We start from the raw sequence: 12,560 nt of genomic DNA, 5'->3' as shown, positions 1-12,560 counted from the left end.
AAAACCAAAAACAGACAGGCAAAAATCCATAAACCAAGAATCATTAAGGGTTACAGGCAGGCAGGCAGGAACAGGACAGAAATCAGGAAGGCTGGAAAGCGAGGCAAAAGCACACGACAATCTGGCAAACAAGAAGGTGGAAATGGGCCGGTATATGAGGGGAACTGCTGATGAGGGAAACCAGGTGTGGAGCTGGGTGGGGAAGCACAGGTGAAGGGAAGAGTGGATCTCTGGCTGATTAGGGTGGCAGGATCTGGAAAAACAGGGGAGTGAGTAAAACTAAAAAACTACACTGGGAAACCATGACACCATCATCCTCATTGAGAATCCAATTAACAGCCCCCCCCCATTCCTACATCAACAAGGATACTGAAAAACATGGAAATCCTCACATTTTAAAAGCTACAATCAGAGATCAGAGTCCATTTCAACTATCGATCAACAAGTGTTGAACATTTGTGTTGATGTCGTTTTAATTCAATCCAGTTCATGTTGGCTGAGAGTGAAAATGAGAGTGTAATCTATGTCAGTTTTACAATAAATAAAAGAGAGAGAGTGTGTGAAATCATCTAACTTATGAAATAAAAGTCAGATTTGTGCTGATGGTGAACAAGAGAGTAAAAAGTGCCTTGTGGTGGTCGGTGCTGCTCCTGGTACTGAGACTAATCACAGACAAAAACTTATTAATCACAGTAAACTGAACAAGAGAAAAGATTCAAGTTTTAATGAAGAATTTTGACTTTCTTTGAAGTGTTAACAATCATCGTAATATCCAGAAAACATTTACAATATTTTCTGGAACAAACTCTGAGGAACATTCCTTGACCAAGTCAAGTTCATTTGTGTTTCGTGTTTCATGAACAAATGCTGTTATTTCCACGGTTCTCTTCACTCTCTCTCTTCATCAGTGACGCGGAGAGAAACTTTAAAAACCTGACGAGCTGAAAACACGACAACAACAAAAGGAAAACTTGGAATTAAACGGAAACATGTAAATAAAAAGAAAACACCGGGGAGTCACGTGACTCGGTGGAGGAGACGGCTGCTTTGCTGAGCAGCTCCGCCGCGGCAGCGCAGACATTTATCCATCACTACATTAGTAGTAGGAACCTCCGTACTAGGAATCATCCAGAATTTAGACAAAGTGCTCACTTGTCGAATGAACCTCAAGTTCAAATTAAAGCAGCGATGAACGGCCTCCACCCTTGTGCAGGTTCAGGCTGCAGTGGAAGCTTGTATGACTTGATGTAGATTATTCAGGCCTGGACATTTAGCGGATGACACCACCCACTACTCTCTGTATCAAACCATTCAAAAGTTATGGCAGAAAGTAGGAACTATCAAATATGGACCAATCAGAAGAAGGGGGGGGGTGCTTTTTGTCATCTAGCGTCGCCATGGTAACGCTTTTGACTGAGAAAAGTGATGCGCTTCGTCGCAGGATGGAGACGCACATTTTGATGTATAACACACCTGGGTGCACGTTATGGTTCGGGTCGCATTAACTGCCGAAGAAATTGCATAAATTTCGCCAAAATGACACGATTAATTCAAAATGTCCGACTTCCTGTTCAGTTTCGGCCATGGCACCAAGAGACTTTTCTTTAAGTTGTGCCATGATACAGGTGTGTAGCGATTTTGGTGCATGTACGTCAAACCATATTGTGGGGCTTGAGGCACAAAGTTTTCTAGGGGGCGCTGTTGAGCCATTAGGCCACGCCCATTAATGCAAACCATGAAATATCACATTTTTCACCAGGACTGGCTTGGAGCAACATTTGGTGACTTTTGGGGCACGTTTAGGGGGTCAAAAAGGCCCTCCTTTCGTTGGAAAAATAAAAACGAGGGAAAAAACTACGGATACAATAGGGTAATTAAATGTTACATTTTGATGTACTGTTTTTTAACAAGAATATAATAACAATAAAGGCTTTTTTACTTAACATGGAATACATTAATTTATGAGAAGTTTGTAGAACGTTGGAATTCAGAAACTACTGTAGGTACATCTTCATCTTCATCATCATCACGGTCCAGTCAGAGTCTTTCCACACAAACTGGTGCTGCTTCAACTCTGAGGACGATCAGGACACGACTCATCCGTCCTTGACTCTCTCATCATCTCCAGCTGTAGAGGGGAGAAGAAAGAAGAGAGCAGATAAAGGAGTGTTTGCAGAGATCCCTCCATCAGCTGTAGAGGGAAGAAGAAAGAAGAGAGCAGATAAAGGAGTGTTTGCAGAGATCCCTCCATCAGCTGTAGAGGGAAGAAGAAAGAAGAAGAAAGAAGAGAGGAGATAAATGAGTGTTTGCAGAGATCCTTCCATCAGCTGTAGAGGAAGAAGAAAGAAGAGAGCAGATAAATGAGTGTTTGCAGAGATCCCTCCATCAGCTGTAGAGGAAGAAGAAAGAAGAGAGCAGTTAAAGGAGTGTTAGCAGAGATCCCTCCATCAGCTGTAGAGGAAGAAGAAAGAAGAGAGCAGTTAAAGGAGTGTTAGCAGAGATCCCTCCATCAGCTGTAGAGGAAGAAGAAAGAAGAGAGCAGATAAAGGAGTGTTTGCAGAGATCCCTCCATCAGCTGTACAGGAAGAAGAAAGAAGAGAGCAGATAAAGGAGTGTTAGCAGATATCCCTCCATCAGCTGTAGAGGGAAGAAGAAAGAAGATATCAGATAAAGGAGTGTTAGCAGATATCCCTCCATCAGCTATAGAGGAAGAAGAAAGAAGAGAGCAGATAAAGGAGTGTTAGCAGAGATCCCTCCATCAGCTGTAGAGGGAAGAAGAAAGAAGAGAGCAGATAAAGGAGTGTTAGCAGAGATCCCTCCATCAGCACATCCAGGACTTCAGAGTTCAGAGTTGCAGTGGAGCAGCTGTGTGTCTGAACATCCTGGAAGGCCGTCAGCTGGAATACTCCTTTATTTCTGGACACGTGAACACCAGCATATCACTGGTCTACAACAAACATATGGACCCTCTGATTGGCCGACTGCTGTCTCTGTGTTTCTGTCCAATCCTGCAGCCTGTCATCATCCTCCTCTCACAGCTTCATGAGGAAAGCAGCTGCTGAGAAGCTGCAGCTTCACTGGAAACACTGATCTTTGATACCAACTGGTTTTAGTAGAAAACTGCTGGAAGCAGCAGAACCGAGTCCAACCTCCACTGACCTGAGAGTCTGCAGCTGGTAGTCTGGACTCTTCACCATATCAGAAAGCTGCTTCACATCTGCAGCCTGCAGGTCGTTCAGACTCAGGTCCAGAAGTTTCAGATGGGAGGGGTTGGACTTCAGAGCTGAGACCAGAGAAGAACAGCTGATCTGTGACAAACTGCAGCCCTGCAACCTGAATAAAGAATAAAAGATACATTACAATTCAGCATCATCATCATCATCATCATCATCATCATCATCATCATCATCATCATCATCATCATCACCATCATCATCATCATCATCATCATCATCATCATCATCATCATCATCATCATTATAAATGCTCCATACAGAGTAGAATTAGAAAGGTGATGGACTTTATGAAGGCTGATGTTCATATTGATGTCACACATGTGATCAATAGTCTGCGTATATTTCTCTTCAGTATTATTGACTTGATGATCAGATCATCGTCATCGTCATCATCACCATCACCATCACCGTCATCGTCATCGTCATCGTCATCATCTTCTTCATCATCATCATCATCATCTTCATCATCATCATCATCACCATCATCACCATCATCATCATCATCATCATCATCATCATCTTCATCATCGTCATCGTCATCGTCATCGTCATCACCATCATCTTCATCATCATCATCATCACCATCTTCATCATCATCATCATCATCATCATCATCACCATCATCATCATCATCATCATCACCATCTTCATCATCATCATCATCATCATCACCATCATCATCATCATCATCATCATCACCATCATCATCATCATCATCATCACCATCTTCATCATCATCATCATCATCATCATCATCATCATCACCATCATCATCATCATCATCATCATCATCACCATCATCATCATCACCATCATCATCATCATCATCATCATCATCATTATCATCATCATCATCATCATCAATGCTCCATACAGATGAGAATTAGAAAGGTGATGGACTTTATGAAGGCTGATGTTCATATTGATGTCACACATGTGATCAATAGTCTGCGTATATTTCTCTTCAGTATTATTAACTTGATGATCAGAAAAGTGTGAGTTTGTGCTGATTTCAATAAAGTCAGTGATGAGGACGACAGTCTAGACCATGTAAAGTCCATTCATGTCACGTGTTTCTGTCCCAATAACACGTCTGTTTGTAAATGATGTTTTGGACGATAAAGTTTTCATTCCTAGAAGGACTTTGTGAGCAGAGAAAGAGTTTCAGGACAGGAGGACGTCTGTGTTTATTCAGCATTCATGAAAGACATCTCTTCTCCAGTGATGGATCTGGAACTGGTGCAGAAAACTTTTGTCTGATTAATACATTTGATTCATCAAGAACAGATGCATGATGGTACAAAAACATATGAAACCATAAAAAAGACATTATTTGTTGCACCTTATGTCTTGATGTCTCCTGGATGAAATGATCTTAACAGAATTATTAAGACATGATCGTAAACATATAGAAAGAGATGTTTTCCATGTTCAGAGTTTTATATCAGGTAAACTTGTATTTGTTAAAATTAAATTTAACATTAGTCAAAGGAAACCAACGTTGGTTTGACTGATTTCAGCCACAGTAAGAAGTTATTTAATAAATGAGCTCTATAACTCATATATTGGACGACTACACATTCAGTCTGTCCACTATTGTCTGTCAGACTCTCTCAGTTTATTAACATCTGGATGACATTTCTGAACGTATTAGCTGTAAAGTTAATTCATGTTTGTTCAGATGTTTTATTCCAGGTTCAGACACATCTCTGGTTCTTCATTTGTTCCTGTCTGACACATTCACATGTTTAGTTTTATGTAATGAATCAGAAGAGGAAGTTTAAGATGAAACTAAAGCAGAGAAGAAGAACTCAGAGCAGTCAGATGGTCAGTGTGGATCAGTAGAAGATCAGCCTGATGTCTGCAGGTTAGTGTCAACACAACTTTCACATCAGATTCATCTGAACACACAACTAAAACATGTCTGACCTCAGAGTCTCCAGTCTGCAGTCTGGACTCTCCAGAAATCCACTCAGATGTTTCACTCCTGAATCCTGCAGGTTGTTGATACTCAGGTCCAGATGTTTCAGATGGGAGGGGTTGGACTTCAGAGCTGAGACCAGAGAAGAACAGCTGATCTCTGACAACCTGCATAACACCAATCTGAATAAAGAATAAAAGATACATTACAATTCATCATCATCATCATCATCATCATCATCATCATCATCATCATCATCATCATCATCATCACCATCATCATCTTCATCACCTTCATCATCATCATCATCATCATCATCATCATCATCATCATCATCGTCATCATCATCATCATCATCATCATCATCATCATCATCATCATCATCATCACCATCATCATCTTCATCACCTTCATCATCATCATCATCATCATCATCATCGTCATCATCATCATCATCGTCATCATCATCATCATCATCATCATCATCATCATCATCATCGTCGTCATCATCATCATCATTTTACAGATACATTACAATTCAGCCTCCTCTTCATCATTATAAATGCTCCATGCAGATGAGAATTAGAAAGGTGATGGACTTTATTTTTTTTCCAACAGTTCTTTATTAACAGAACAAACAAACAATACAAAAGCAAGTCTTATCAATGAAATATCAAACATCAGAACATCAGCCAGGGGCTAGGCTGCTAAATAAATACAGAAAACAAGGTGCACAAATCACAAGTTTTCATAGCTTTCTTGTTATTCCAGTCACAAATACTTTGCATGTACAGTTCAGTTTCCTTTTGGAATGCAATAAAGGATGGTTTCAAGTGAGTAAATTTACCCTTGTGTATGTGTTACTTCCCTAATATTATTATCAAGTTTATGACATACAGTTCTTTCTGTTTCTTACTTTTGACATCGACACCAAAAAGTACATTGTTCCAATCTAAAGAAAAATCAGTCAATCTTCCAGGTGATGTAACGGGTTAATCTCTCCAGAAGGTGCAGTAGAGTTACAGGTGATGTAATGGGTTAATCTCTCCAGAAGGTGCAGTAGAGTTACAGGTGATGTAACGGGTTAATCTCTCCAGAAGGTGCAGTAGAGTTACAGGTGATGTAACGGGTTAATCTCTCCAGAAGGTGCAGTAGAGTTACAGGTATGTAACGGGTTACTTCTCTCCAGAAGGTGCAGTAGAGTTACAGGTGATGTAACGGGTTAATCTCTCCAGAAGGTGCAGTAGAGTTACAGGTGATGTAACGGGTTAATCTCTCCAGAAGGTGCAGTAGAGTTACAGGTGATGTAACGGGTTAATCTCTCCAGAAGGTGCAGTAGAGTTACAGGTGATGTAACGGGTTAATCTCTCCAGAAGGTGCAGTAGAGTTACAGGTATGTAACGGGTTACTTCTCTCCAGAAGGTGCAGTAGAGTTACAGGTGATGTAATGGGTTAATCTCTCCAGAAGGTGCAGTAGAGTTACAGGTGATGTAACGGGTTAATCTCTCCAGAAGGTGCAGTAGAGTTACACAACCAAAATAAGTGTATTACAGTTTCAGGTTCAGATTCACACAGGGAGCAATTCACACACAAATCTTTCTTAAATTTTAACAAATAATGTTTGGCTGGGTAATATCTATGAATTAGTTTGTAAGACACTTCTCTAACTTTATTCGTAATTAGATATTTGTATGGAAGGTTCCATATATGGATCCAGTTCAGTCCAGGAACAATATTAGACCAGTACGGAACAACATATGGAGTAGAGGTGATGTCAGTCTGAAAAAGAGATCTTATTAAATAATTCCTTTTTTTAGTTTTAACAGAAAAACACACTCGCCCCACTGGGGTTAATATAGGATCTAAGGGAGGACAGACTGGTTTACCAGCGCCTCTTAATAGATTTAGAATACCAGACGGAACAGCATCCATTACAACTGCAAAGTCTTTTGGGGTCAAAGGAATACCATAAACTGTAAGGAATTCAGTGTAATTTAGCAGATTACCATTTTCATTGAGCAGTTGGGTAACTAAAATAATGTTGTTGTTGAACCACGAGTTAAGAAATAGAGATTTATTTTTATATTTGATGTGTTGATTGTTCCAAATAAAGCATCTATGTGGAGAGAAATTGTGCTTATAGATTAAGGACCATGCTAACAACATTTGTTTATGAAAGTTTGACAAAGCTAAGGGAAGTTTTTCTATTTTATAGTCACATAATAACACATATTCAAGACCTCCAATGGTAGAAAAAATAAATTTGGGTATAAAATTCCAAGTGGACGTAGGATTATGTAGGAACTGCTTTATCCAGTTAACTTTAAAGGTGTTGTTGAGAGTGGTAAAGTCAAGAAAATTTAGACCACCAGAATCATAAGTGTTCATAATAACAGACTTTTTTACATAATGCGTCTTGTTTTTCCAAATAAAATTAAATAATAACTTGTCAATGGCATTACAGATTTTTTTGTCGACAGACAAGGGAATAGCTGCATAAGTAAGACGAGATAATCCTTCTGCCTTTGTTAGTAGTATTCCACCTTTTAGAGATAAATCTCTTTGAAGCCATTGGTTTAGCTTTTTCCTTGTCTTATCAATAATCACATTAAAGTTCTCAGAGCATCTATCTGTCTGATTTTTTACAATGGTAATCCCTAGGTAGGTGATTTTGTTTTTAACAGGTATATTGTAAATCACTGAAACATCGCAGTTTTTAAGAGGGAATAATTCACATTTCTTCAGGTTTAAGGCAAGACCAGAAGCTGCAGAAAATGCATCTATTGTGTGGATAGCAATGGGAACCTGTGAAGCATTTTTTAAGAATAATGTGGTATCGTCTGCCAACTGACTGATTATAATTTCTCTGCCTGCAATAGAGATACCTTTTAATAAGCTATTTTTAATGTGAATAGAGAGTAGTTGAGTGCAAAGGATAAATAGATAGGGGGAGGCGGGACAGCCCTGTCGAATTCCCCGCTGTAAATCAAATCTCGGGGAGGTCCCGTTTTTTAGTCTGATGGAGCTGTTACCTTTGAAGTACAAAGTTTTAACAGCTTTATAAAAAAAATCACCGAATCCAAAATGTTCAATTGTCTGAAATAAAAACTTATGTTCAATGGTGTCAAATGCCTTGTAGAAATCAAGGAATAAGATAAAACTGTCATCAGCACACAGAGAAGAGTAATCAATTAAATCTAAAACAAGTCTAATATTATTAGAAATATGTCTTTTTCTCATAAATCCTGATTGGGTCTCATCAATAATTGGGTCTAAAACATTTTTAAGTCGTTTGGCAAGTACTGAAGCAAATACCTTGTAATCAGTGTTAAGTAACGAAATGGGTCGCCAATTATCAATAAGAAGATGGTCTTTTTTAGGTTTTGGAATCAATGTAATCAGACCTTGTGTAAGTGTGGGAGGTAAAGCTTCTTGTTCCACACTTTCTATAAATACCTTAAGTAGAAAGGGTGCTAAGTCTTCAAACCCCCAGGAGATTTGTTAGTTTTGAGGCGTTCGATGACAAAAGTGATTTCCTGTAAAGTAAAAATTCCGTCACAGAACTCTTTGTCATCTTTAGAAATTTTAGTGATGTTATTCAGAGAATTGAAAAAAGAAACTGACTGATGACAGTAATTTGTTTTATACAGCTCACTGTAAAAGCTGGAACAAAAGTTTGCTATTCTATTAGAGTCATCAGTTATATCACCATTAATATTGAGTTGTTGGATTAAATTGAGCTTTCCGTGATATCTTTCTAGGTTAAAGAAATAAGATGAATTCTGTTCTCCTTCTTCAATCCATCTCTTTCTTGATCTTACAAAGGCACCTTTAGCCTTAAGTAAATAGATATCATTTAGTTTAGTTTGTTCTGAGATCAAGTCAGATCGATCCCTATCTGACATATATACCTAAATATATATATATTATATATACCTAAACCCTAATATCAGCAGGGCTCTTCTGTGATAATAACATACTCTCTCTTCCTCTAATCTTTACTACCATAGTTCCTTAAATATTGAGCAGCTTTACATTTCAAAAGTTCCCAGTTGCTACCATAAACACCTTCAGCACTTGCCTTATTCCAAAATTCTGCTATTATCCTCTTTATGCCTAATTTAACAGTCTCGTGTTTTAAAAGAGAACTGTTTAGCTTCCAGTAAGCATTTCTATATATCTTTGTAGAGGCAGAGTGCAATGGTATAAAAATGGAGACTGCATTATGATCAGTTAGTGGTGTTGTGAAAATGTTAACTGATATCTTGTCAATGTTCAGATTATTAGAAACTAACCAAAAATCAAGACGCGATTTCCTGGTGGCACTCCTGTTACTCCATGTAAAGGTACTGGCGTTGTGATGATGAAGTCTCCACACATCAATTAAATTAAATTTTTGCATGAAGACTTTCAGGTTTTCATGAACTGCAGTAGAGTTACGTTGAGGAATCATGTTAAAGTCTCCCCCTACAACAATACCTGAGATAGGAAATTTATTAGAAGCAGTTAAAATATGGTTTTCTAATGTATCCAGCAGTATGTCATTATCATTATGTGAATTATAGCCATAAATATTAACAGTTAACACTATGAATTTTTCAATGTCTACCACTTGGAGAATAAAATGTCCTGAGGGATCACAAGTTGTTAATAACACGGATCCTGAAAAGTTGTGCTTTAAGTTGGTGACACCGGCCGAATGTTCAGAACCATGAGCATGCCACAACTCATTACCCCATTGGGATCTCCAAAACTTTTCGTCATCAGGGACTGAATGTGACTCTTGGATAAAACAAAAATCAGTTTTGTGCTTCTTAGCAAATAAAAAAAGTGCCTTTCGCTTAATATTATTTCTTAACCCCCTGGCATTAAAAGTAACAATGGATAAAGACATAAAACTAACAATGAATGAGAAAAAAAGGAATAACCTTAAAGAGTAAGATCCTCCCTAACAGGAGCTGACCCATCTTAGGTTCTATATACAGTGAAACATATCAAATGTAAACATAGTGGCACCTATAGCCTACTTTTGATGTCGATTGAACTCAACAAGCCATATAAGGTGTAATCCTGCAGGACAATATGTAAAGTGTGGCTTGGTGTTATAAAAATAAGATAAAAAAAACGAGGTAGAAAAGAGTCCTGAGTAAGATTGTCTTTGCTTATCAAACCTTCAGCATAACAGGAGGCATTTTAGAGCACTTAGGATGCATAAAAATAAATTGAGAACACCATGTTTCATACTATCACAGTTATCAGTATAACTCTTAGTCATAACATGTGATGTGCTTATCACCTCAGGTACTGGGACACAGTTCAGTTCCTTCAGCAAAAGCTCTCCCTCCGATGTTTATGCCGTTTTTCCTTGTTCACGGGCTTTGGCCACCAGAGGCCACAGCTGCCTCCGTCTCTCTCTGGTGGCAGGTGACAAATCCTCAGCAAAGCGCAGGTTCTTGTTCTGCAAAAGTGTAGATTTTTTTGCAGCTTTCCAGATCTTGTCGCGGTGGAAGCGAGTGGCAAACTGCATGATTATCCCTCGAGGTCTGGTGACATCTTTCCTTGGATGCCCGAGGCGATGCACGGTGTCAATTACGTCTGGGAGTTTATCTCTGAACTCCGGAAGGATTGCTTGGCAGATGTGGATCACCTCGGTGCGGACGTCTTGCTCCTTATCTTCGGGTACTCCATACAGGCGCAGGTTCCAGCGTCGTGAGTAGTTCTCCAGATCAGTGACTCGTTGGTCCATCAGAGACACTTTTTTCTCCGTCTCCCTGGCTTGAGCATCAACTTGTATCACCTTTCCTTTTACCTCCCGAATCTCAGCGCAGGCAAAATCAACTGTTTTTTTCAACCCCTCAATCTTCAGTGTGTTGTCAGAAATCAGTTTCTCCATGTTTTTTTCCAGACTATCCAGCCTGGTGTTTAGGACGTCGGATATTTTTTGCACTAACCCCCCTTCATCCATGTCCAGGGAACGTTGTGTCTTCTGTTTCTTTGATGCAGGGGGTTTGGATGGAGTACAAACTGGTGTCGCGGGAAGAGGAGCAAACTCAGAATCCACAAGGGAAATCACAGGTTTGTCGGTCATGGAGTAGTCATGCAGGTTGTGCATGAGAGGGTTCACTTTAGTCGACGGCGCCTCCATGTGGTGTCGTTGTAGTGCACTAATTAACTGAAGCACTTAGCTTAGCAACTTCCAATTATCGACGTAAGTCATTGTACCGTAGCAGTTTTTCGTTAATTAAGGTCACTACCAGTTCACCACGGTGTACTCACCACTGCTCTAAAGTTACCACGAGTGGCTTTCAGATAACGAGATATGTTTCACTATTTTCTCCAATTGTTGGTGTGCAGCTCCCGAACGCGCTAGTGCTCACGCCGCCATCTTGGAAGCTCGCCAGAAAGGTGATGGACTTTATGAAGGCTGATGTTCATATTGATGTCACACATGTGATCAATAATCTGTGTATATTTCTCTTCAGTATTATTGACTTGATGATCAGAAAAGTGTGAGTTTGTGCTGATTTCAATAAAGTCAGTGATGAGGACGACAGTCTAGACCATGTAAAGTCCATTCATGTCACGTGTTTCTGTCCCAATAACACGTCTGTTTGTAAATGATGTTTTGGACGATAAAGTTTTCATTCCTAGAAGGACTTTGTGAGCAGAGAAAGAGTTTCAGGACAGGAGGACGTCTGTGTTTATTCAGCATTCATGAAAGACATCTCTTCTCCAGTGATGGATCTGGAACTGGTGCAGAAAACTTTTGTCTGATTAATACATTTGATTCATCAAGAACAGATGCATGATGGTACAAAAACGTACAAATCTGAACCCTTACAGGGAAACTAGAACCAAATACTCGTCAAAATATAGAAACTAATTGATGCTCCAGGGTTTAATGTAGTTTTTAATGGAAGAAACAGTTTTGATGGAATTTGAATTCAAATATCAGTCTTTCTATGTAAATATAAAGAAGGTAAAAGTTTATCGAACCTGAGTTTTGATGTAAAAATTTGAACTTGTTAAAATCTTTTTTCCCATAAATGATGAATAAATGAACAATGTTCATAATTTCCATGTTTTTAAGGAGACATTTCTTCATCAATCAGTACATATTTGTCTGTTTAGGAGTTTTTTCAAACATTTTCTCTGAAAAAGTTGATTGAGTGACGACATAGTTTCAACACAAAGTTTCTGATGTTCTTGTTGGATGTTTTGTTGCTGATGAAGGAAACTCATCGTCTAGACACCAGCTTTATTTCACTTTACTAACTTCAACACACATGGATTTATATTTAGTTTTACACACTGAAAACAATAAAAAGACATTATTTGTTGCACCTTATGTCTTGATGTCACCTGGATGAAATGATCTTAACAGAATTATTAAAGAATAATAT

The 12,560-nt window shown here is 38.8% G+C and overlaps 1 protein-coding gene across 1 annotated transcript in view; it reads right to left on the bottom strand.

The window, feature by feature from the left end:
* Positions 1-709: 709 nt before the first annotated feature.
* LOC133446245 (NLR family CARD domain-containing protein 3-like) overlaps positions 710-12,560 on the bottom strand; it is a 37,327-nt gene continuing 25,476 nt past the window's right edge. Inside the window, exons 9-11 of the mRNA XM_061724237.1 lie at positions 5,166-5,339; positions 3,160-3,333; positions 710-2,128 (exon numbers count right to left, since the gene is read on the bottom strand). Of these exons, the coding sequence (XP_061580221.1) occupies positions 2,119-2,128; positions 3,160-3,333; positions 5,166-5,339 (358 nt within the window). The 3' untranslated portion in view covers positions 710-2,118. The remainder of the gene's footprint in view (positions 2,129-3,159; positions 3,334-5,165; positions 5,340-12,560) is intronic.

The sequence above is a fragment of the Cololabis saira genome, chromosome 6 (genome assembly GCF_033807715.1).
Source record: "Cololabis saira isolate AMF1-May2022 chromosome 6, fColSai1.1, whole genome shotgun sequence".
In the NCBI taxonomy this organism is placed as follows: Eukaryota; Metazoa; Chordata; class Actinopteri; order Beloniformes; family Belonidae; genus Cololabis; species Cololabis saira.
Note: the sequence above shows the minus strand (reverse complement) of the source record. Positions and strands in the feature narration are given on the sequence as shown.